This window comes from Exophiala viscosa (assembly GCF_022695815.1).
Source record: "Exophiala viscosa unplaced genomic scaffold EDD37scaffold_9, whole genome shotgun sequence".
Lineage (NCBI taxonomy): Eukaryota > Fungi > Ascomycota > Eurotiomycetes > Chaetothyriales > Herpotrichiellaceae > Exophiala > Exophiala viscosa.
The window spans coordinates 582485-601468 of NW_026944361.1; the positions used below are offsets into that span (position 1 = coordinate 582485).

Genomic DNA, 18984 nt, shown 5'->3' on the forward strand with positions numbered 1-18984 from the left:
CAGCTGAGCGACGATAAACACGTCCCATAACACCGATGCCGACACTCGTGCCTGAACCTACGTTGCCGTGGAATTACATTGCAAAACTTGTATGCATAGGTGATTCTGGTAAGTCAGGGTGGTCTTGTGTCTACACAAATATAGCTCACAAGCATTCAGCAACTGGCAAGTCCAGTCTCACAGTCCGGCTTTGCGAAGGGCGATTCTCCTCCTCTCACGATGTCACGATCGGTGTTGAATTCGGTTCGCGAATAGTGCCTGTAGGTCCGCCTGCAAATGCATCTCTAGGGATGGGCAACCCGCACGGTGTCGCGAATGGTTCCACTTCGTCGGAGCAGAAGAAGATGAAGCTGTCGCTATGGGACACTGCTGGTCAAGAAACATACAAAAGCATCACCCGGAGTTATTTTCGTGGAGCTTCAGGAGCACTGCTGGTGTTTGACATCACACGACGAAGCAGCTTTGAATCAGTCACGGCATGGCTCAATGACCTCAGACAAATCGCCGAAGAGGGCATCGTGGTCATATTAGTTGGGAACAAGTCGGATCTTGCAGAACAAAGCACTGATGTCCAGGGCGGAACGAAACGTGCTGTGACGAAAGAAGAGGCGGAAGACTGGTGCCGGCGAGAGAATGTTGTTGAATATGTCGAGACCAGTGCCAAAAGTGGCGAAGGCGTCGAACTTGCATTCCTCAAAGTCGCGGAAAGAATATATCAAAACATCGAAGCCGGCAAATATGATTTGAATGACAGAAGAAGTGGTGTCAAAGGATATGGTACAGGAGGTGGACGAGAAGAAGGAAAGGCTCCAAGAACAGTCAATCTCACCATGAACGATGCGGTCAAAAGTGGACAGGGCAGAGGTTGCTGTTGAGCTGGACATTGGACACAGACTTGCAGCGTTTCCTGTCTCGACTGGATCCCAGCCTTGCTGGAGGCTGGAAGACCGAGTGTGAAGACCTCTGCTGGTCAAAACTTCACGGCTCCTCTGGCTTATGTCCAGTTCGTGCCGGATCAAGGGACTGACGCCCAGGAGCTTGAGGCAAGAAAGCCTGATTCAATGTCTTCGCACATTGGCGATATTTCGGGAAGTCGTGGTAATCAGAAACGCCCAGGTCCAACGACACTGCGTTTCGAGATATGGCACGCTGTATCAGCTCCTTACGAGGAAGAATACACGAGATGCGTTGTAAGTGACATACGAGCACGTCATGTCGTCGAATGGCCGACTTCGGGTACCTTTTTCCTACCCCACCTTTCACCACCATTACTATCAACACGGATCGGCGAACAGCGGGATATTCTCCTGCTCATAAAGAGGAAAAACCTCACTTTCCCCAAACAACTGAGAGCTCGCATCAAACTGAACTCATCAGCATCACATTGTATGATTCGATCTCCATCTTCTATCTTTTGCTCTCGAAGTCTTCAAAGTCTCCGCAGTCTTCACCTCGTATCCGGAACACGACATCACTTGCGTCATCCTTTTTCGACCATGGCTAAGCTGGAACTCAACATCCCTGATCTTACTCTGCCTGATGGCAATAAGATACCCATGGTAAGCTGGAGTGCATCCCTCCTGATAGACCACCCATTGATGTCCATTAGATAGGTTATGGCACGGGCACAGCATGGTACAAGAATGATGAAAACTCTCCCAAAGACCAAGGCTTGATCGATGCAGCGAAAACCGCGATCAAAGTCGGATATTACCATCTCGATGGAGCTGAAGTGTACAACACAGAAGAGGAACTAGGTCAAGCCATCAAAGAAAGCAAAGGGCCCCGTGAAAAGCTCTATGTGACGACCAAAGTCATTACTCACATTGACGATATTCCTGCTGCCATCGATCGAAGTCTCAAGAAACTCGGACTTGATCATGTTGATCTGTACCTCATTCACGCACCTTTCTTCGCCAAGGGCGACAAGAAGGCGCTTCAAGCGAAATGGGCCGACATGGAGCAGGTCGCCGCCTCAGGCAAGGCCAAGAGCATTGGAGTGAGTAACTTTCGTAAGGTCGATCTCGATGCTATTCTTGAAACTGCCAAGGTCCGCCCTGCTATCAATCAGATTGGTATGTCTTGTTTCTAGGGTGTCGCAGTTTATCATGCTGATAATTGGGCAGAATTCCATCCTTACCTTCAACATGGAGACTTGCTGGCATACCACAAGAACAAAGATATCAAGGTCGCAGCATATGCACCTCTGACTCCCGTCACCAAAGCGAAAGGAGGTCCCCTTGATGGGTACCTTGAGCAACTGGCCAAGAAATATGGTGTGAACCCTGGAGAGATCTTGTTGCGCTGGTGCATTGATCAAAACGTTGTCGCAATCACCACCAGTTCAAAAGAGCAGAGAATGAGTGACATGCTCAGAATCTTTACCTTCAAGCTCACATCCAAGGAAGTGGATGAGATTTCGACCACGGGCAACACTCATCACCATCGAGCATTTTGGAACCACATCTTTGATGACAATGACCGAACTTGAGATGGACAGAAAGTACCTAGGTACATACTCGAAATAGTAGAGTAGGGTTACTCCCGCCAAATACCGCTCAATGACGAACAGTGATGGGGTCATAGCTTGAAGGTTATAAGCTTTCTACGCAGCTTGCAAGCCCAGTGTTCCAGAGTCACAGACTTTTTCCGGTTATTATTAGCCACGCTATCAGCGGGTCTTCCCGGCTGTCTGCGGCTTAGACGATGGGCAAAGATGTACCTACAGTAAATAGTACGGGAGGGAGTATGGTGATATTTGTCTTCGATGTCGAACCAGACGTACCTCGCATGGCATCGCTTCTACTTGTATAATGGAAGTTCGATGTTCGATGTTCGGATCTTCCGCATCCCGCTAATTCCTCAGCACCCGTACTCGTAGCGCCGAGGTCTGCAGGACAGCTGCATGACATGAGCAGCTGGAGACTTTGCATGTCTTGGCCTCTGCTTGATCCTCAAGCAAGGTACCCAGTTCAGCTTGGTGTAGAGGCTGGGGCAGCGGGTACCTGTAGGAGTTGGTCATCAATGTCTTAAAGATCTCTACCCGACTCGATAAAGACAGAAAGACTTGACGCACGTCTACCATCATGTGCTGCAGTATAATTGGTCTGTGCTTCCAGCTAGACAAGACGGTAAGACGGCAGCTAACCGCATCATGGCATCAGCAGCCAAAAACCTCGTCGCTTGCCACCCCTCACTGTCACCCTTTGCTGCTTCCGTTCCCCACAAAATTCACTCCCAAGGTATTTGTCCCTTTGTACTACTCAATGCGAATTGCCTCGGTGGCCACTTTCCACTTGAGCGATGATGGCCTGATGGCTTCGACAGGTAGGATCGTCGTTGACATAAAAGAACCTCTTCTCTCGCTCTTGCCGTTGGATATCCCCATTCTACATTTTCCAAAATCACAAAGCTTCACCTCTAATAAACCATACACAACCCTCACCACTCTCCTACAACGAGTATCTACACACAGCTAAAACTTACTCTCAAAGCTACCATCAAAATGCATTTCACCACAGCAGTCAGCGCCGCTGCCCTCTCCCTCTTCGCCATCTCGTCCGCCTCGCCCATCCTTGAAAGCAGAGCCACCACTGTACCCGCCCAATACTACCTTCAAACCAAGGTTGTCAATGGCGACCACAAGGACACCGGCAGCGACAAGGATGGCATGTACATCTTCTCTTACCACACCGGTGCTGGTCTCGGAGATGCCGCCTTGATCGCCAACAAGACCGATGCTATGATTGGCTATTTGAACGGCACCCAGCAGCTGTTCACGTACCCGGACAACAACATCGGACCATGGCCTCTTGCCATTGTGGAGTCCACTGGAAACTACTACCAAGGTGAGACTGGACAGTCCTGTATGCAAGAACGTTTTGACTAACTGTGGTATTAGCATGGTCCGAAGCTACTATCAGCATCGCTGCCGATCCTGTCAGCTACGAAGGCTTCTTCTTCAACTCTTCCGGTCTCCAATACAACGGCAGCATTGGTGGATGGTTGGCTTGCGATTGGTGGTTGACTTCACCTCAATTGTTCAACATTGCTGGCTTCACTGCCAATGTCAGCATTCCCAACTCCTGTTCCAAGGTCGAGCTGCTTCCGGTGGCCGTCTAGAAGCCGTGTAACAATATTTCGGTTGAGCGGGTGGTGTTTGAAGCGATCAACTGGTTTCCTGCATTTGGTTTTCGTGTATAGCAAGCGTTGCATTGTTCCGGACAAGCGGGTGCATTCCAAAAGATATTAATATTGTGTAACAATAATAACCAAAACTTTCTGTCATACAAACACGTTCCGACCACGGAAGACTTGTCAAAGACAGCTACTCCAATCATGCTATCCTTAACACGGCTACATATACCGATGTCCGATATTTGTGCTACTTTGCTGGGAGCACAGAAACGCGTTCTGTCGGGTCGGGATGTCTGAATATGCGAGCCAGCGGTACCAAATACGTTGGAAAGAACGTGTCTGTTCTCCGCTCGGATCATCCTGGCAGCTGCATGAAGAGCGAACAAGAATGGCGCGTCACTGTGTGAAAAGACCAGAAGAGATCAAGGTGATCGTTGCCCAAAGATGAAGCGCAGGAAAGGAAAGCGGCGTCGTGATCGCGTAAAGCGGCCATCAATCCACCATCTAATCTTATCTCAATACAGATCAGACCGAGGTAAAATGCCTGAACCTTATGCTTATGCTTCGTAACTAAGTACATGTGATGTTGCATCCACAAGGTTTCAGTAATCCATGAAGATGCCTAGGCCATTCATTTGTCTCAACTGATTGCTCTCTCCTCAAGAAGCGAGTCCATCAGCCCATAGTCGCTTCATTCCTGGCTGAATAACAGCGCGTCCAGTCGTAAGATAATCAACATGGCGGCCAGCACATACAAGACCGTCGTCCTCGCCAAACGGCCCAAAGATAATGTCATCCCCGGCGAGACATTCAGGTTGATATCCACCAACGCCGCTCCATCAGCCGACAGTCTCAAAGACGGCGAAATTCTCTTCCAGCCAAATTATCTGTCCATCGACCCGGCGATGCGAGGCTGGTTGAACGACACCAGATCGTACGTCCCTCCCGTAAAAATCGGCGAGGTCATGCGCGGATATGCTGTCGGTGTTGTCCTCACGAGTAAAGACCCTAAGTTCCCAAAGGGAAGTTATGCTCAGGGAACGGTGGGCTGGACGGAACTCAAGGTTTGTAAGGGAAAGGAATTGGAGAAGATCGAGCTTCCTAGGGGCGCGAGGCTGATTGATGCGCTGAGTGTGCTGGGCATGACTGGGTTGACGGCGTATTTTGGCATTACGGACGTCGGGAAAGTCAAAGCTGGTGACTTTGTCGTTGTTTCGGGCGCGGCTGGCGCGACGGGTAGTGTGGTCGGGCAGATTGCGAAATTGAAGGGTGCTACTGTGTTGGGTATTGCCGGGAGCGATGATAAGTGTCGATGGCTTACGGAGGAGTTGGGGTTTGATGAGGCGTTGAATTACAAGGATAAGGAGTTTGGGAAGAAGTTTCGGGCCGCGACGAAGGTGAGTCATTGGCCGCCCTGGGGGCATGAAGTGCTGGGAGAAGAGAGGACTGACAAGAAGCAGGATTTGATTGACGTTTACTTTGATAACGGTTTGTCAGGCCGGATGGTCGTGGTAAGTATCGGGCTGACCTTGTTGCAGTTGGTGGTGAGATTCTGGATATGGCGCTGAGCAGGGCGAAGGCGCATGCCCGGTTCGTTATGTGTGGTGGTACGTTTGGCAGGGTTGGCAAAGGCGAGGGGTGGTGCTGACATCAAGCCAGGCATCAGCCAGTATAACACGTCTAATCCGCAGGGGCCAAAGGTATGAATGGACCCAATGAGTCTGGATGGCGGCCGCTGACAGCATGTAGAATTACTTGATGATAGTATCGATGCGGATTCGGTAAGTACTTTCCGCAGCTGCACCTTCGGAGCTGACCAGAATAGCATGGAAGGATTCATCGTGTTCGACTACGCAAAGGAGTATCCGCGAGCACTGAAAGATTTGGCGCAGTGGCTATCAGAAGGCAAGATCAAGAGGAAAGAGACGATAGTGAAGGGTGGGCTGGAGAAGGCAGAGTATGCGCTGAGAGATCTGTATGATGGTGTCAATACTGGTAAGCGACTCAACTGTGATGGGCATGGTTGAGCTAACAGGGCGCAGGCAAGTTGATGGTCGAGATTAAGCCGCTGGATGAGAAGATTAAAGCATCCTTGTGATGTGGGCAGGGAATGGCGAATGGACTCTGATATGAAAAGAAGACTTGACTATTACTATGAGGATTATCCTGATCATCGTCCAGCACGTCTGAAAGAGTAAAAAAACCCAAACTTGCTCTCCTTCCTTTCAGCTCGCAGTAGTTTTCCTTCACCAATGAATGCCTGCAATTTCCTTGCTGTGTCAATCCTTCTGGCCAGATCTTCGTCCGTGGCTGAGACGACCAATACCAGATGCAGGGTAGTGCTGTATTCAAGCTCGCACAGCTCGAGCAGCAACGGGCTGGAACAACCGTGACACCATTACCGATCGGTGCTCAATGAAAGACCGGACAATCGCTTGCTGTCCCTCATTCAATCAACGACTCAACACTCTTTGAGTGTGGTTGGAAAGAACGATGAGAGACAATTTGGGGTGCCGAGAATTGTTCGCCGTCCTCGACGAGAAACTTGACTTCCTATGGCGATATTAGTCACAACGTCGAAAACCGCACGCCGATAGAACTCACCTGGAAAAAGACAGGCTTGCGCTTGTGATCCAGCCACTGCAGTGTAGAGGTGACAAAGACTTTGCACTGCCGGTCACCCGCATTCACGCGGTTGAACAGGTACCACAACTTCAAGCGTGGCACTGGTCTGAGAAGTCCATCTGTTCATAAATGGCGCCTGGGGCGGGCAAGAAGGCTGTGTCGCCAAATTGCTCCTTCTCCATCCACTCTTGAGTGCACACTTTGTTGGACCATCTCTCATACTTGAATCGAGTGCAAGTTCATTCCACATGGATCTCCTCGAGGTTTGGAAAGGCTGTCTCGATGTTGTCCCATTCAATTCTTTCGAAATTGGTACAGTGCATGTCGCGAGGACTGTAACCGAAGAAGGTCATTTTGGTGATCTTGGAACGCAGATGGTCGTTGTTTGGGGTTGGGTAAATGTCATGAATGAGCCAGAAGTCGACGCGGAGATGATGACCATTGGAAGCTGTCTCCCATGCGAAGCGTGAATCCTCGTACACCTTCTTAGACGCAAGGTGGAGCTTTGGCAAGTTCATATGATGGTAAAGCGTTGTAGGTCCAAAGGGTGGCATGAGTTTCTTGATTGTAAGCACGTGTCCTTGTTTGTAAACCTCTTCGAAGATTCGATTCTGTATCTCTGATGGGAGGGCGAGAAATCGAAACGGAGTAGGTGAAACGTCCTTCGCAGTCTGATCTCCAAGAACATGACCTCGACCGGCTTTTTCACCAGCGTGGCGAACATTTTCAGGTCGAAGCTCAGGATGCGCGATCCAGCATCGATCGGAGGTGTGTCCATATCTGCCGCAACCCGGGTGTGAGCATCTGACTCGGTGTCCTTGTCCTCGTCGTGTGCGTCTGCTCAACTCGCCTCGATAGCCATATCCGATCAAGCCTGTTGTGTTGTTTGACGAGGCCATCTTCTTGGTACTGGAAGAACGATACAAGGTCGAAGTCGTGAGCCTCGGAGCAAGATCGCCAACGAAGCCGGAGTTTTTCGGCCTACTCTTTGATGGTCGATGGTTGATGATTAGAGCCTCCGCCGGTGCCTCAGATAATCTTGGACGAACGATTGAAGTATGCTAAGTCGAGGTATTGGACCCCTGAGTCTTCGAGAACTGGCTGAGAAGTAGGAGAAACCTTTGGCGTCGTGGCAAGAAAAGAATCGCTGATGAGATCGGCCTGCTCTATGAAGAGTTTGGTGCAGGGTTCCAGGCACTGTTTGACGTATGTGAATAAGCCGCATGCAGCGAGTGAGGGCGAACAAGGCAGTGATACTGTCACTCCGGCAGGCCCTCGGTTTGTGCAGGAGATGCGGAGGGCAGTTGATGTGAAAAAAGGATATTGACTATCACTACATTGAACAGCCCGACTCTTGTCCAGCACGTCTGTGATTACTGGCAAGCCAAAAGAGGTGTCATTTGCCTCCGACTCGCAGTACTTTCCTTCCATTTGGCTCTGCTTGACACTGCCTCTGGTATTGTGCCTCTTGTGGGCAGGTCTCTGCTATTGGTGGAGACTGCCATATCCATATGTCGGAAAGGTTTTGGATTTTGACGAACGTTCTCAGCTGCAGTCTCCACTGACTTAGCCCGCAACTTCACCTCCGTCCTCCTGATAATACCAAGCTGAGGGCAGTCTTGGAAGTCTTGGATCCCTATAGGCTGGGGCACGGTACGGAGGCGCATGGTACGCACGTCGATAGAGGACGGACTTGAGACCTCCTCTTCCAATGCTGTACTTGATCTCCTATGCACATGATTAGCGAAGACATTCAGATCGACAGGCTGTCGACACTTACTTTGATAAAGACAGGCTTCCGATCATTGTCAAGCCACGGTTGCATGATGGTGACAAAGAGCTTGCAATGATATCTGCGCACCTTCAGAAGCCAAAGAAGATGATTCAACTTGAGTCGCTCGAATGGTGTGTACCACGACAAGTCGTAGTCCTGCTCGCCGGCGTAGAAGGCTTTCATTGTGCCTGGCTGCCACAGGTGCCTCCACCCCTTGCTGTAGGTATTGTTGGAACCTGTTTTGTATTTGTACTGAAGCATCGACCACTCCACATGAATTTCTTTGACGTTCGGGAACCAACCAATTTCGTTCCATTCACGTCTGTCAAATGTGGTTGCGAACATGTTGTAGCTGTTATAGCCGAAAAACGTCATTTTAGTAACCTCGCGTACCAGAGCGCCGTCGTTTGCGTATAGGTTGACACCGAATGGCCGGATCTCGACGCGCATATGACCATTGAACGCATTGGTAGTCTCTCGAATAAAGGCTGTCTCCGCGTAGACTTTCTTTGAGACAAAATAGAGGTTTGACATATCCTTCCAACCCTCATGCCATTCTGTCGGGTAAAGGCCGTGCTTCTTGAAGATCAGAGCATGACCATGTCCGTGGACTGCCTCATAGATTCGGTATCGTATCTCTGCCGGAAGGTCGAGAAATCGAAATGGAGTTGACGAACTGGCTTTTGCGGTATGCTGACCAGAAGTATGACCTCGAACTAATCTTCCTCCTTCTTTGTCACCCTTGTGAGGTCGAAGGTCAGGATGCGCAACCCAGCATTGGTCTGTGCTGTGCCCGTACTTGCCGCAGCTGGAATGTCCGCATTTGAGTTGTCGTACCCGAGATCGTCGCCCTTGTCTGTTCGCATTGGTGATCTGACCGCCGTCAGTTTGTACGACCAGCGAGTTATTGGATGTGGCCATCCTCGGGGCTCTTGAAAGGTAACCAAAACGTGTTGGTCAAGGTGAAGGCAACAGATGGGATTGAACGCAAAGATCTGATACAATTTCCGGACAAGAGTGGAAGAATGTGAACATGATGTATATAAATGAGCCGCAGGCAGCGAGTGAGGGTGATCCAGGCAGTGATACTGTCACTCCGTCAGACCGTCGGTTTGTGCTTGCAGTGACTTGCAATAAGTTGGAGGCAGCGAAGGTGTCACTTCGTCTCCTGCGACTTCACCCGGCATGTGATAGTGCCATTTTCATTCGGCTGGTGGAGCTGTGATATCCTTGTAGACTCAAGGGAGACGTTGCTTTTTGTTATTGTTCAAGCCGATGCTCACATGTAGCATTTTCCTATTGAGTCTTTGCCACGTCTGGCATTGCGACTGCGTCAACGCACTCCATCGCAGGCTGCTGTAGCGAACCAGCACGACGAGAGATCAGGTGATGGAAACTGTATGAGCTTTCCGAGCCACATCGTTCTTACATCGTGTCAGTGTCAAAAGGGTGAGGAAAGATGGCTTGCTGGAACGCTCAAGAGGCTGAAAATGTTGTGGGAGAGAGAAAGATGATCATTCATGTCAGCTTATTATGAGGACGGTGCATGTTTGCGGTCCATATGTTGGACAGTATCTTTGTCATGGTTTGCTCAATCAAACCATCGGATGTCCACAAACAGTAAACCCGCTGATGGAACAAACCATCCCATCTCCCGTGGAACACACATTTTATGTGGAAAAGTAGCTCGGGAGAGCGAACCCATGATGTTGAGGCCGACCAGCTCTAGGAAGGACAATCATGGACAAGTATTTGTCTTCTTCTCCGCAAGCAGCTCATGCAAATTGATTGCCATACAGGAGGGCAAAACATTGGTGAGAGGTTGAAAGAGAGAAAAGGAGGTTTGTTATGATTTCTTGTCCAACGCTTTGACTCCCGCTATGGACTTGGCCTCTCCATGCTCCGCAATTGAGATCTGCACGATGAGATCAGAGCAAGCAGCTTCCTTTCCCATACTGATCGTCGTCAATCTAGAGAACTCTCATTAAAATGTTTCGTCGCGCCGTGGTTTGATCCTGCTATTGCGCCTCAGTATCGTATGAAAACGATCAGTCAACAAGACTGCAGTACGCCGATAAGCCATCTTACCAAAGAAACCGGTCACCCGCGGAGGACCCTGACCATCATCATAATGCCAGCCGGGTTAACCAAATTTTGTTTGCCAATCTTGAGGAAGTCAGCAGCACCCAGAGCCTGATTCCATCATCAGGAACCTCCACTATAAGTCAAAGGCGAACTTACTTTTACACCTACTCGATGTTTACAGTATCACGTAGGCTTTTATAAGGCCTCCCGTAAAGATCGTATTACCGGATCAAGTAACTATTGTTTACCACTCTTGAGAAGGTCAGCAGCACCCAGAGCCTGGTTCCATCATCATGACCTCCGCCAACATTCGACAAGGGGATCTTCACTTCTAGCAACGAAGTTTTGGCGAATGACACTGTTCGAATCAAGCCATAAAAGCAAAAGACGAACTCATTCTTGTAACGGCAATTTTGGATTATTTCCGTCCGTTTGGCCAGCCACGAATTCCAACATATAAAAGACGGGACAGAGAATGATTAGCATTCTGCGAGAGAACAGGTCAGTTTGGTGGTCACTGCAAAGATGAAGCTTCAGGTACTCGCGATCCTTCTCGCTGAAGCCGCACTCTGTTTCGCCAGTCCTCTGGCAGGACACAGTCTCCGTGGCCGTCAAGATCTGCCCTCAGAATTCGATTCAGATCCATCATCTGGCTTTGATGACCCTACCATCGATATCGCTGATCCATCCTTCGCCACCGCAGTCCAAGCTGGATATCAAGGGCCCTTCGCTTCATACGAGAAGCATGAACTTATTGGACCTGTGGATCTTCTTCGAAACGGCCACGTGAACTATGGAGTCAACCCAAACTTCACGATGCCATTATACAAGGGTCTATCAGCGGCGAACACGACTTACTGGTGGATCGTCACAGATACATCGGACGAAGGCAACGGAAAACAACTCGGCCTCAATTTTGCCCCCAAACTCCGATTTGCAGCTCAAGGACTAACCAGTGGAGGAATAAAAGCTGCTGAACAGCTCGAAATTGTCAACAACACAGTCTGTGGACGACAAGGAATGGTCGAGTTCTCGCCAGTGAGATCAATCGTACCTGGCGATTCGTCTCCATTTCCACCCAAGTTTGTACAACCTGGAAGCGTTGGTGACAGTAACTATACACCGCTCATCCAGATTACAAATGCGGGTTACGAAGTTTGGAATGCACCGGTAAGCCGTCCAAGCCAAGTACTGTTTAAGAGACCGAGGGACTGAAAATTGGGACAGATCATTGCGGGAGATGTGGATGAGGACTATCTGAATCAAGTAAGTCACCTACTTGAAAGGCTTCCATTGTTGCTAAGAATTGATAGTTCTGCGACGGCATCCCTGCCGATCGTCTCACGGAATTTCGCAGCAAAGTTCACGATCAGGTCCTCTCAATCTGCCCGCGTGATGAAGTTGTGACGCTTGCTACCATCCGCGGGTTTTCATTCTCCAAATCCGTGCTGTATTTGATTGCAGATGGATCGGATCCGTTACCTGCCACCTTGGACGGCGGGACCTATGCTCCTCGTCTTGCTGCGGTCAAAACCGGCGATGACGATGCCCTGTTCAGCGGTATTGAGCGGTTCTTTGTGAACACGAACGGGTACGCCAACCGGGATTTGCCGCCAGGTGCACCCAACAACGAGACACATCATCGATGGCGACAGGGTTTGAGTAGTGCTATCCTTGGGGATGGTAACCCATTGAATATCCTTGGAGCTATTCCGTCAGTAGCTTACGGTAAGCTGTCACCCCCAAGATCGACGGTGAACCTCCCGTTCTGACCGCCATGACAGATTATTCGCCTCTATGGGACTTCAACCTGTTTGCATGGACGAATTATAGCATTGAAAATGGTATTCGGACACGATTGACGGGTGAGTTTGAGGTGCTGGGTATGGCAGCTGCTGGCTATGTGACGAACCCTGTAAGTATCCTTTCCAGCGAAAACCTGTGCCATTGAAGCATGAGTCTTTTGCATTGTCCCAGCGTTCACCGACACAGCTTTCTGACTTTGACAGGATGGGACACCGTTGAGCGACGCTGGGATCGTGAATAATTGTCCGATTGTCCATCGGTTTTTGTGACCGGGGGATATTTCGACTATGAAGCAAGTCTCACGGTGCAGGCTTAGACTGCTGTTTCAGGACTCTCATCAACGTTTGAGATTCGGTTCTGCTGAATGGATTAGCCAACATATCGGCTGGAAGTACATACTTATCTAGAGAGTCAGCAGAGGCAGGAAATGTCCTGAGAAAGACACTTGGGTCACGCCGGGTTAATGTGATCTAGCATAATCATTATATTTGCAAGCGGAGGAGATTAGGGAATGAAGAATAGTGACCGACGATAGTATACCCACCGACCCACTAAGCCGAGCAACTCGACCTTTGTATGTTGCAAATGTCAATCTGCCGAACGAATTAAATATACCGTGAAGAAAACATCAATATCAAATCTGAGAAATACCAAAAAGGTCTGTTACATGGGCTTGTTCAGCGCTTTGACTCAACTCCGGCCACGGACTTGGGCACTGCATTCTCCGCAATGGAAATCTGCACAATGAGATCAGAGCAAGCATCTTCCCCATACTGATCGTCATGAACAGTGCTACAATACGAGTACCACTGCATATTTACTCCGCATCCACGGTGAGGACCAATGCTACCATAATGCAGCACACATCACATGGCCTGTTGCAGGTCCTCACGATCTTTTCCTTTGTGCTTGTCGTAGCCTTCCTCCTTCTCTACACCCACACGGTGCCCTCAGACGTCATGAATCGCTACATCACACTGACGAGCGTTTTGCTCTTCACCTCCCTCAGCTTCGGGCAGACGACCACATCGACCGCCGGTCCGCCGACATATACAAATCCCATCTTGAATGGCGTCGGAGCTGACCCCTGGGTCACTCGTCATGAGGACTACTACTACATGACATATTCGACCAACGACAACATTACCATTCTCCGCAGCAGCGTCCTCACAGACTGGAACAATGCCGACGTCAAACTCGCCTTCTCACCACCTGTCAACACTTCGTATAGCTACGACCTATGGGCTCCTGAGCTCCATCAGATCAATGGGCTGTGGTATGTGATCTTCACCGCGGACGTCGACGCCGACTCGCCGTCTCCCAACCAAGACATGCTCTGCGACTTCACCTGTCCGGCAGTAAACCACCGGATGTTCGTCCTCGAATCGAGCACTTCCGATCCCTGGGAGTCGGATTACAATATCAAGTCCGAGCTCGACACGTACGACCAATTCGCCATTGACGGAACATACTTCAACCACTCAACGGGATTGTACCATGTCTACTCATGCTGGGAAGCACAGTACATTTCGTGGCCAAGCATGCTTTGCATATCGAAGATGTCGGACCCCTGGACAGTCTCCTCGCCTCTTAGCGAGCGCGCGGTGATCTCCCGACCTGATCAACCCTGGGAGAAAACGCCGTACAATCGTACCGTCAACGTTCGGCTGTCCTCCAACGAAGGACCAGAGCAGCTCGTCAATCCGATCACGGGACAGCAGTTCATCATATACTCTGCCGCCCGTAGCGATAATCGAAATTACTGTCTTGGCCAGCTTGAGCTTGTGGGTGACGATCCGATGGACCCGAGTTCCTGGCAGAAATACACTGCTGGTTGTGTGTTCTACCAGAATCCAGATGCAGAAGTGTACGGTGTGGGTCATGCGAGTTTCACCACCAGTCCGGATGGGACGCAGGATTGGCTCGTGTACCATGGTATGCATGACTACTTGACTGGATGGTCGGCGAGGACGATACGTACGCAGCAGTTTACGTGGAACAGCGATGGGACGCCGAACTTTCCGAGACCTGGGATTGGGCCTTACGCTGTGCCGAGTGGACAGACAGGGTCGGGTTCGAGTGCAACTTTGAGTTCCACAGGAGGGAGTTCTAGTTCGGCTGGCGTAAGTAGTAGTGGCGCCGTAGGAGGGTCGACCTCCACAGTGTTGCAAGGCTTGCCCACAGCTTCAGCGTCGTGGGGAGCGTGGTGGCCGACGTACTCAAGTACGTGGCAGACTACATGGTCGTGAAACCCCAATAAAATAGCAGAATAGTAGAAGCTGATAGCGGATTAATGGTAAAATGTTCGACGCAGCATATCTAGCCACTACTTTTCAAGGCAGATGCTGCCAGTAACAACTACCTGGCCGAAGGCTTCCCGCGCAGTCGCCATTTGATGATTTTGCTCAGTACAATCCCTCTACCAACTCCTTCAGCGCCTTCTTCGTCCCATCATCCGGCCCATCGTCTTTCGCCGGCACCAACCCGCCCGTCGCTCTCTTGCAAATGATATCGACCTGGTCCTTGCCCACGCCCTTCTCGGTCAACGTCGTCTTCAGTCCCAAATCCTTCACAAGTCCCAGAATCTTGTCGCCTACAAGCTCACTATCCTTGAGATCATCCCCGGTCCTCTTCTCGCCAATATAAGGCAGGATCTTTGCGATTTCCTCAGCGTTTGCATTGTCCTGCTTGGCCTTCAACTTGACCACATGTCCCAACGTCATGCACGAGGTGATTCCATGCGGGATGCCGTACGGTGAGCCCAACGCATATCCCAGAGTATGCGACAAGCCCAATCCGCCTTTCATGTTCTGACCCAGAAATCCTAGACTGGCGTACGCGGCGAGGAAGAGACCTGTAATCGTGTCTTCGTCCTTCGGGTTAGATTTGTACTTCGGGAGTAGTTTGAATAGTTCGCTGATGGCGCTGAGCGCGACCAGGCGGCAGGGCACCCACGTTGTCGTTGGGTGGTACTGGGATTCCACGGCGTGATCGAGAGCGCGTAGACCTGTGGATAGCAATAGGTGTGGTGGTGTGTGGAGGCCGAACTTGGGGTCGTAGAAAATGTAGGCTGGGTAGATGTTAGGGTCTGACACGCCTGTCTTGACGCCGTCTGATTTAGTGTAGCCTGCTATGGCTGTGGCTTCGGCGGCGGAGAGTGTGGTTGGGATGGTGATGTGTAGAAGCCATTTGTCTGAGGTCTCGTGGACGCGGTAGGAGATTGCTTTGGCGGAGTCGATTGGTGAGCCACCGCCGACGGAGATGATGGTGTCGATTGTCGAGTCCTTTTTGACTTGGTCTGTTGCTTCGTCAAGCTGGGCTACGGGCGCGTGTTCCTTGATGTTGCTGAATGTGCCGGCGTGGTGTTTCGACAAGAGCGATTCGAGGTCCTTGATGAGAGGGGTCTTGCTGGCGAGAGAACTTCCTGTTATGATGAATGCTTTGGATTCTGAGGTTGGGAGGACGGAGAGGAGGTGTGATTTGACGACGTCGGGGCCATAGTAGAGTCCTTTGAGTTGGTTGGGCTTGTATAGGCCGGACAGTGGGTGGAGGGAGGATTCCATCTTGATACTGCGGGAGGGTTGGCGAGGGGTGAATGTTGGTTTGAAGATGGGAGGTCGTGCTAATATGTGCGGTCTTGGTTGTAGTGTGTGCAACATATGTGTATCACCTTGAGAACCGGGATGACAAATCTATCAGGATGTCGCCTTGCCGTGGAACCTTTTCTACATCCCCAGAGATGATGCTCTCGTCTTGTCGTCATGCCGTAGAGCCGCGGCCCGGCAGATGCTGACATTCTGTATCCCCTCACGAGGCTGGACAAGGCTGGATACATCACTGATGGTTTTGATTACGGAATACAAATGAAATTCGTCCGAGTCGACCAAGTGAACAATTCTTGGGTAGTTGGGAGGCACTCTTAATTATCATTACCATTTTCTATGCTTGTGACGAGTGTGCTGACACTGTCGAGCCCCTGCTATATACATGTGGTTCTTCATGACCGAGGATCAATCGGAAAGTCGAGTCGATTAGAATCGACGTGCAGCAGAGCCACTGAAGAGGGTGCCATCGTAGTCAGTGCCGTTGTTAGGGAAGGACACGGTGTAGTTGGCGAAGCAAACATAGTCGTAGTTGCTCTGGGCATAAGCCGATTGCTGACTCTCAATGAACGCACTCAGCGGGCACATGCCATCAGCTCGGCTACCACAGTATCCTCCACGGATGGTCGACAAGGGTAAAATACCGTTGTTCAATCGCATACGGATGAACTTGTAAGTGGCATTGCTAGCCTTGTAGCCGTATTGCCCAGGATAGTACAGCGTGCGGCTCGAGCTCTGCACAGGCGGGCTGGAAGAGCCGCACCCAATCACTTCCGTGACCAGACGACCGGCAAATGGTGTCAAGTGTGAGAGGATGAAGTGGCGTTTGGGATCCGGTGGGTATTGAGTCAAGCTGGGTGGGTCTCGGAGATAGTCGAGAGAAGCAGCAGTCAGGACAGAGATGATGATGTCGTCGTGTGTGAGGTCGGCGTAGAATGGCTGATTGAGCGGGAAGTCTGCCGAGTTATTGGTCAAACTGCTGTTGACGCTGGAGTTGGAGACAGTGATATATTCGTTTTGCAGCCTTGCCAGCAGTTCTTGAAGATAGCCGATACCTTGAGCTCGACCAGTTGGGTTGCCGTATGAGTAGTCGTAGTAGTATTCGATGTCGAGTGTGTTTTCGAAGCCTTGCCACTCCTCCTCAGTGAACAGAGTGCAGAAGTCCGAACGTCCTAGGAAGTTGTACTCGTACGCACAGATGCTCCTATCAGGATGGTTAGCGATTGCTACTTGATGATTGGGGACATTCAACATACTGCATAGCATATGTGTCATTGACGGTCCAGTTGAATCCCGAAGGCACGTATTGAGCCATCCGCTGGGTAGCACTAGCAAGGTAAAGTGGCACATACTCGGAGAGCAAGTCATGATCTCCCAGATAGCCTTCGGGGTCGTTGTTATCGTTCAAGCAGCTGTCATACGAGGCAAGGGTGTTGTTTTCGGTGCCACCTTCTGGGATGATAACCACGTTGAAAGGGCTGGTCGCGTTCGCCAAGGTAGGGTTTGGTGTAGTCAAGAACGATGGACCAAAGAACCCAAGAGCCCAATTGATTTCAGTGTTCTCCATTCGCGACTGGCTGGTGGTTCGCAGCACAGGCTTGGGTCTGGCGGTGCCATTCGAGTAGGTTGCGTTGTACGCCACTTGTCCGGGAGTGGCATTGTACAAAGTGCGACCATATCGTTCCCAGAATGTAACTCCGGCTTGGAACAATTGCGACGCACCTTTTCCGACCAGATAGCTCTCTCCCATCTGATACTGGTAGGTGTTCAAGAAGGTGAGTGGTCCTGTGAACTGGGCGGAGGAATTGACGGTCTTGCTAAAATTGTAGACTTTGGCGGCGAAGTTTTCGTCGTTGACTCCGTCATCGAAGCTGCTGGTTGGGAAACGAGCACCATGACGTTGAAGCAGATGCGCCTGTTCGACCTGGCATCCGTTTGGTAGCCCTGTGGCATTCACACCAAAATAGTTCTCTGCATTATCGGCATAAGGTGTGATCTGACCCCAATACGACTGGATGATACTCAGATCTGTGATCAGAGTAGAATTAGTAGAAGAGGATGAGTTGGAGGATTGCCGACGGTGCCGAACATTGGGGGCGTATGGCGATGAGGCTGCCAGAGCCGTCAGAAACGCTAGGACGGTGGTGGATTGGAGCAGCATTCTGACGCCGAAATGAAGGATGTCGTCGAGAGTAAAGGACGGCCGAAAGACAGACGATCCATGGTCGGTGCACAGTATCTTTGTACTTTTTAAAATCTAGCTTCCTGTTCCTGAGGTCTGATGACGACCCGATGGAGCTAGGTAAGCTTTTGAAAAAAACAAACTTCGCCAGGTCGAGCTCTCCTGCGAATGACATGTCGATGTCTTGTCTCAGTTCTCAGACTGGGTATGGCAGGATTGGCGAGCCAATCAAAAAATTCAGCAGAATTTCTTGCCAAACGAGTCTGAGCTCCAATACGTCAAAACCCCTGTTCTTAGCGCTTACTAGCGCTTACTTGGCAATACTCTCCCAAAAGTTTTTGATATCGATATAGAAACTTATAATATTGCTCTAACTAACCCTTAATATACTCGATTTTATTAGTAATTTCGAAAGTATCGAGCTCTTCTTAAATACTTTATACCTCGATTTAAAACTATAGTACGAGAATTTTTTCTTATATACTATAACCTTTAGAAAATCGTAATTTTTAAAAAAATCTTAGTTTTTTAGAGATATATAGCTACGCTTTAAGTATTTTTATTAACGCTTTTAATATAATATAAATATAAATAAAATATATATAATATTTAAAATCCAAGCTAAATCGACCCTAAAACTAAAAAGTTATTAAATTAAGAAGCTAAAGTACGAAGAATATCCGATCGTAATACTTAATACTTAGGTATTATTTATCTTAACGAATAGTAACTCAATTTATTTACTTTTTTCTTCTTTATTTAGGTCTTTATTA

The 18984-nt window shown here is 49.8% G+C and overlaps 10 protein-coding genes across 10 annotated transcripts; 6 read left to right on the forward strand and 4 right to left on the reverse strand.

Moving 5' to 3' along the window:
* Positions 1–35: 35 nt before the first annotated feature.
* On the forward strand, positions 36–875 carry EDD37DRAFT_567415 (ras-like protein rab-14; the record flags this gene model as incomplete). The annotated part of the gene is made up of 2 exons (XM_062814152.1): positions 36–108; positions 160–875. The coding sequence occupies 2 exons, from the start codon at positions 36–38 to the stop codon at positions 873–875; spliced, it is 789 nt and encodes a 262-aa protein (XP_062667827.1).
* A 621-nt stretch (positions 876–1496) lies between these two features.
* On the forward strand, positions 1497–2491 carry EDD37DRAFT_567125 (ketoreductase; the record flags this gene model as incomplete). Its single annotated transcript, XM_062814130.1, has 3 exons — positions 1497–1559; positions 1610–2075; positions 2127–2491. The coding sequence occupies 3 exons, from the start codon at positions 1497–1499 to the stop codon at positions 2489–2491; spliced, it is 894 nt and encodes a 297-aa protein (XP_062667828.1).
* Positions 2492–3505: 1014 nt separating this feature from the next.
* Positions 3506–4122, forward strand: EDD37DRAFT_611440 (uncharacterized protein; the record flags this gene model as incomplete). The annotated part of the gene is made up of 2 exons (XM_062815285.1): positions 3506–3848; positions 3902–4122. The coding sequence occupies 2 exons, from the start codon at positions 3506–3508 to the stop codon at positions 4120–4122; spliced, it is 564 nt and encodes a 187-aa protein (XP_062667829.1).
* A 551-nt stretch (positions 4123–4673) lies between these two features.
* Positions 4674–6361, forward strand: EDD37DRAFT_636653 (uncharacterized protein). The gene is made up of 7 exons (XM_062816997.1): positions 4674–5534; positions 5598–5625; positions 5676–5744; positions 5797–5837; positions 5887–5918; positions 5963–6132; positions 6180–6361. Exons 1-7 carry the CDS (start codon positions 4875–4877, stop codon positions 6233–6235), a joined length of 1056 nt encoding a protein of 351 aa, XP_062667830.1. The 5' UTR covers positions 4674–4874; the 3' UTR covers positions 6236–6361.
* A 354-nt stretch (positions 6362–6715) lies between these two features.
* On the reverse strand, positions 6716–7786 carry EDD37DRAFT_501055 (uncharacterized protein). The gene has a single exon (XM_062813480.1). It carries the CDS (start codon positions 7659–7661, stop codon positions 7002–7004), a length of 660 nt encoding a protein of 219 aa, XP_062667831.1. The 5' UTR covers positions 7662–7786; the 3' UTR covers positions 6716–7001.
* A 422-nt stretch (positions 7787–8208) lies between these two features.
* Positions 8209–9756, reverse strand: EDD37DRAFT_501053 (uncharacterized protein). Its single transcript, XM_062813479.1, has 2 exons — positions 8543–9756; positions 8209–8490 (listed from the first exon to the last, which is right to left on the reverse strand). Exons 1-2 carry the CDS (start codon positions 9455–9457, stop codon positions 8329–8331), a joined length of 1077 nt encoding a protein of 358 aa, XP_062667832.1. The 5' UTR covers positions 9458–9756; the 3' UTR covers positions 8209–8328.
* A 1390-nt stretch (positions 9757–11146) lies between these two features.
* Positions 11147–12646, forward strand: EDD37DRAFT_611444 (uncharacterized protein; the record flags this gene model as incomplete). Its single annotated transcript, XM_062815286.1, has 5 exons — positions 11147–11791; positions 11849–11887; positions 11935–12349; positions 12406–12536; positions 12599–12646. 5 exons carry the CDS (start codon positions 11147–11149, stop codon positions 12644–12646), a joined length of 1278 nt encoding a protein of 425 aa, XP_062667833.1.
* Positions 12647–13236: 590 nt separating this feature from the next.
* Positions 13237–14742, forward strand: EDD37DRAFT_636665 (glycosyl hydrolase). Its single transcript, XM_062816998.1, has one exon. The coding sequence runs from the start codon at positions 13282–13284 to the stop codon at positions 14674–14676; it is 1395 nt and encodes a 464-aa protein (XP_062667834.1). The 5' UTR covers positions 13237–13281; the 3' UTR covers positions 14677–14742.
* Positions 14743–16297, reverse strand: EDD37DRAFT_636666 (maleylacetate reductase). The gene has a single exon (XM_062816999.1). The coding sequence runs from the start codon at positions 16084–16086 to the stop codon at positions 14833–14835; it is 1254 nt and encodes a 417-aa protein (XP_062667835.1). The 5' UTR covers positions 16087–16297; the 3' UTR covers positions 14743–14832.
* A 33-nt stretch (positions 16298–16330) lies between these two features.
* On the reverse strand, positions 16331–18414 carry EDD37DRAFT_636667 (3-phytase). The gene is made up of 2 exons (XM_062817000.1): positions 17286–18414; positions 16331–17233 (listed from the first exon to the last, which is right to left on the reverse strand). Exons 1-2 carry the CDS (start codon positions 18188–18190, stop codon positions 16459–16461), a joined length of 1680 nt encoding a protein of 559 aa, XP_062667836.1. The 5' UTR covers positions 18191–18414; the 3' UTR covers positions 16331–16458.
* Between the last annotated feature and the right edge of the window lie 570 nt (positions 18415–18984).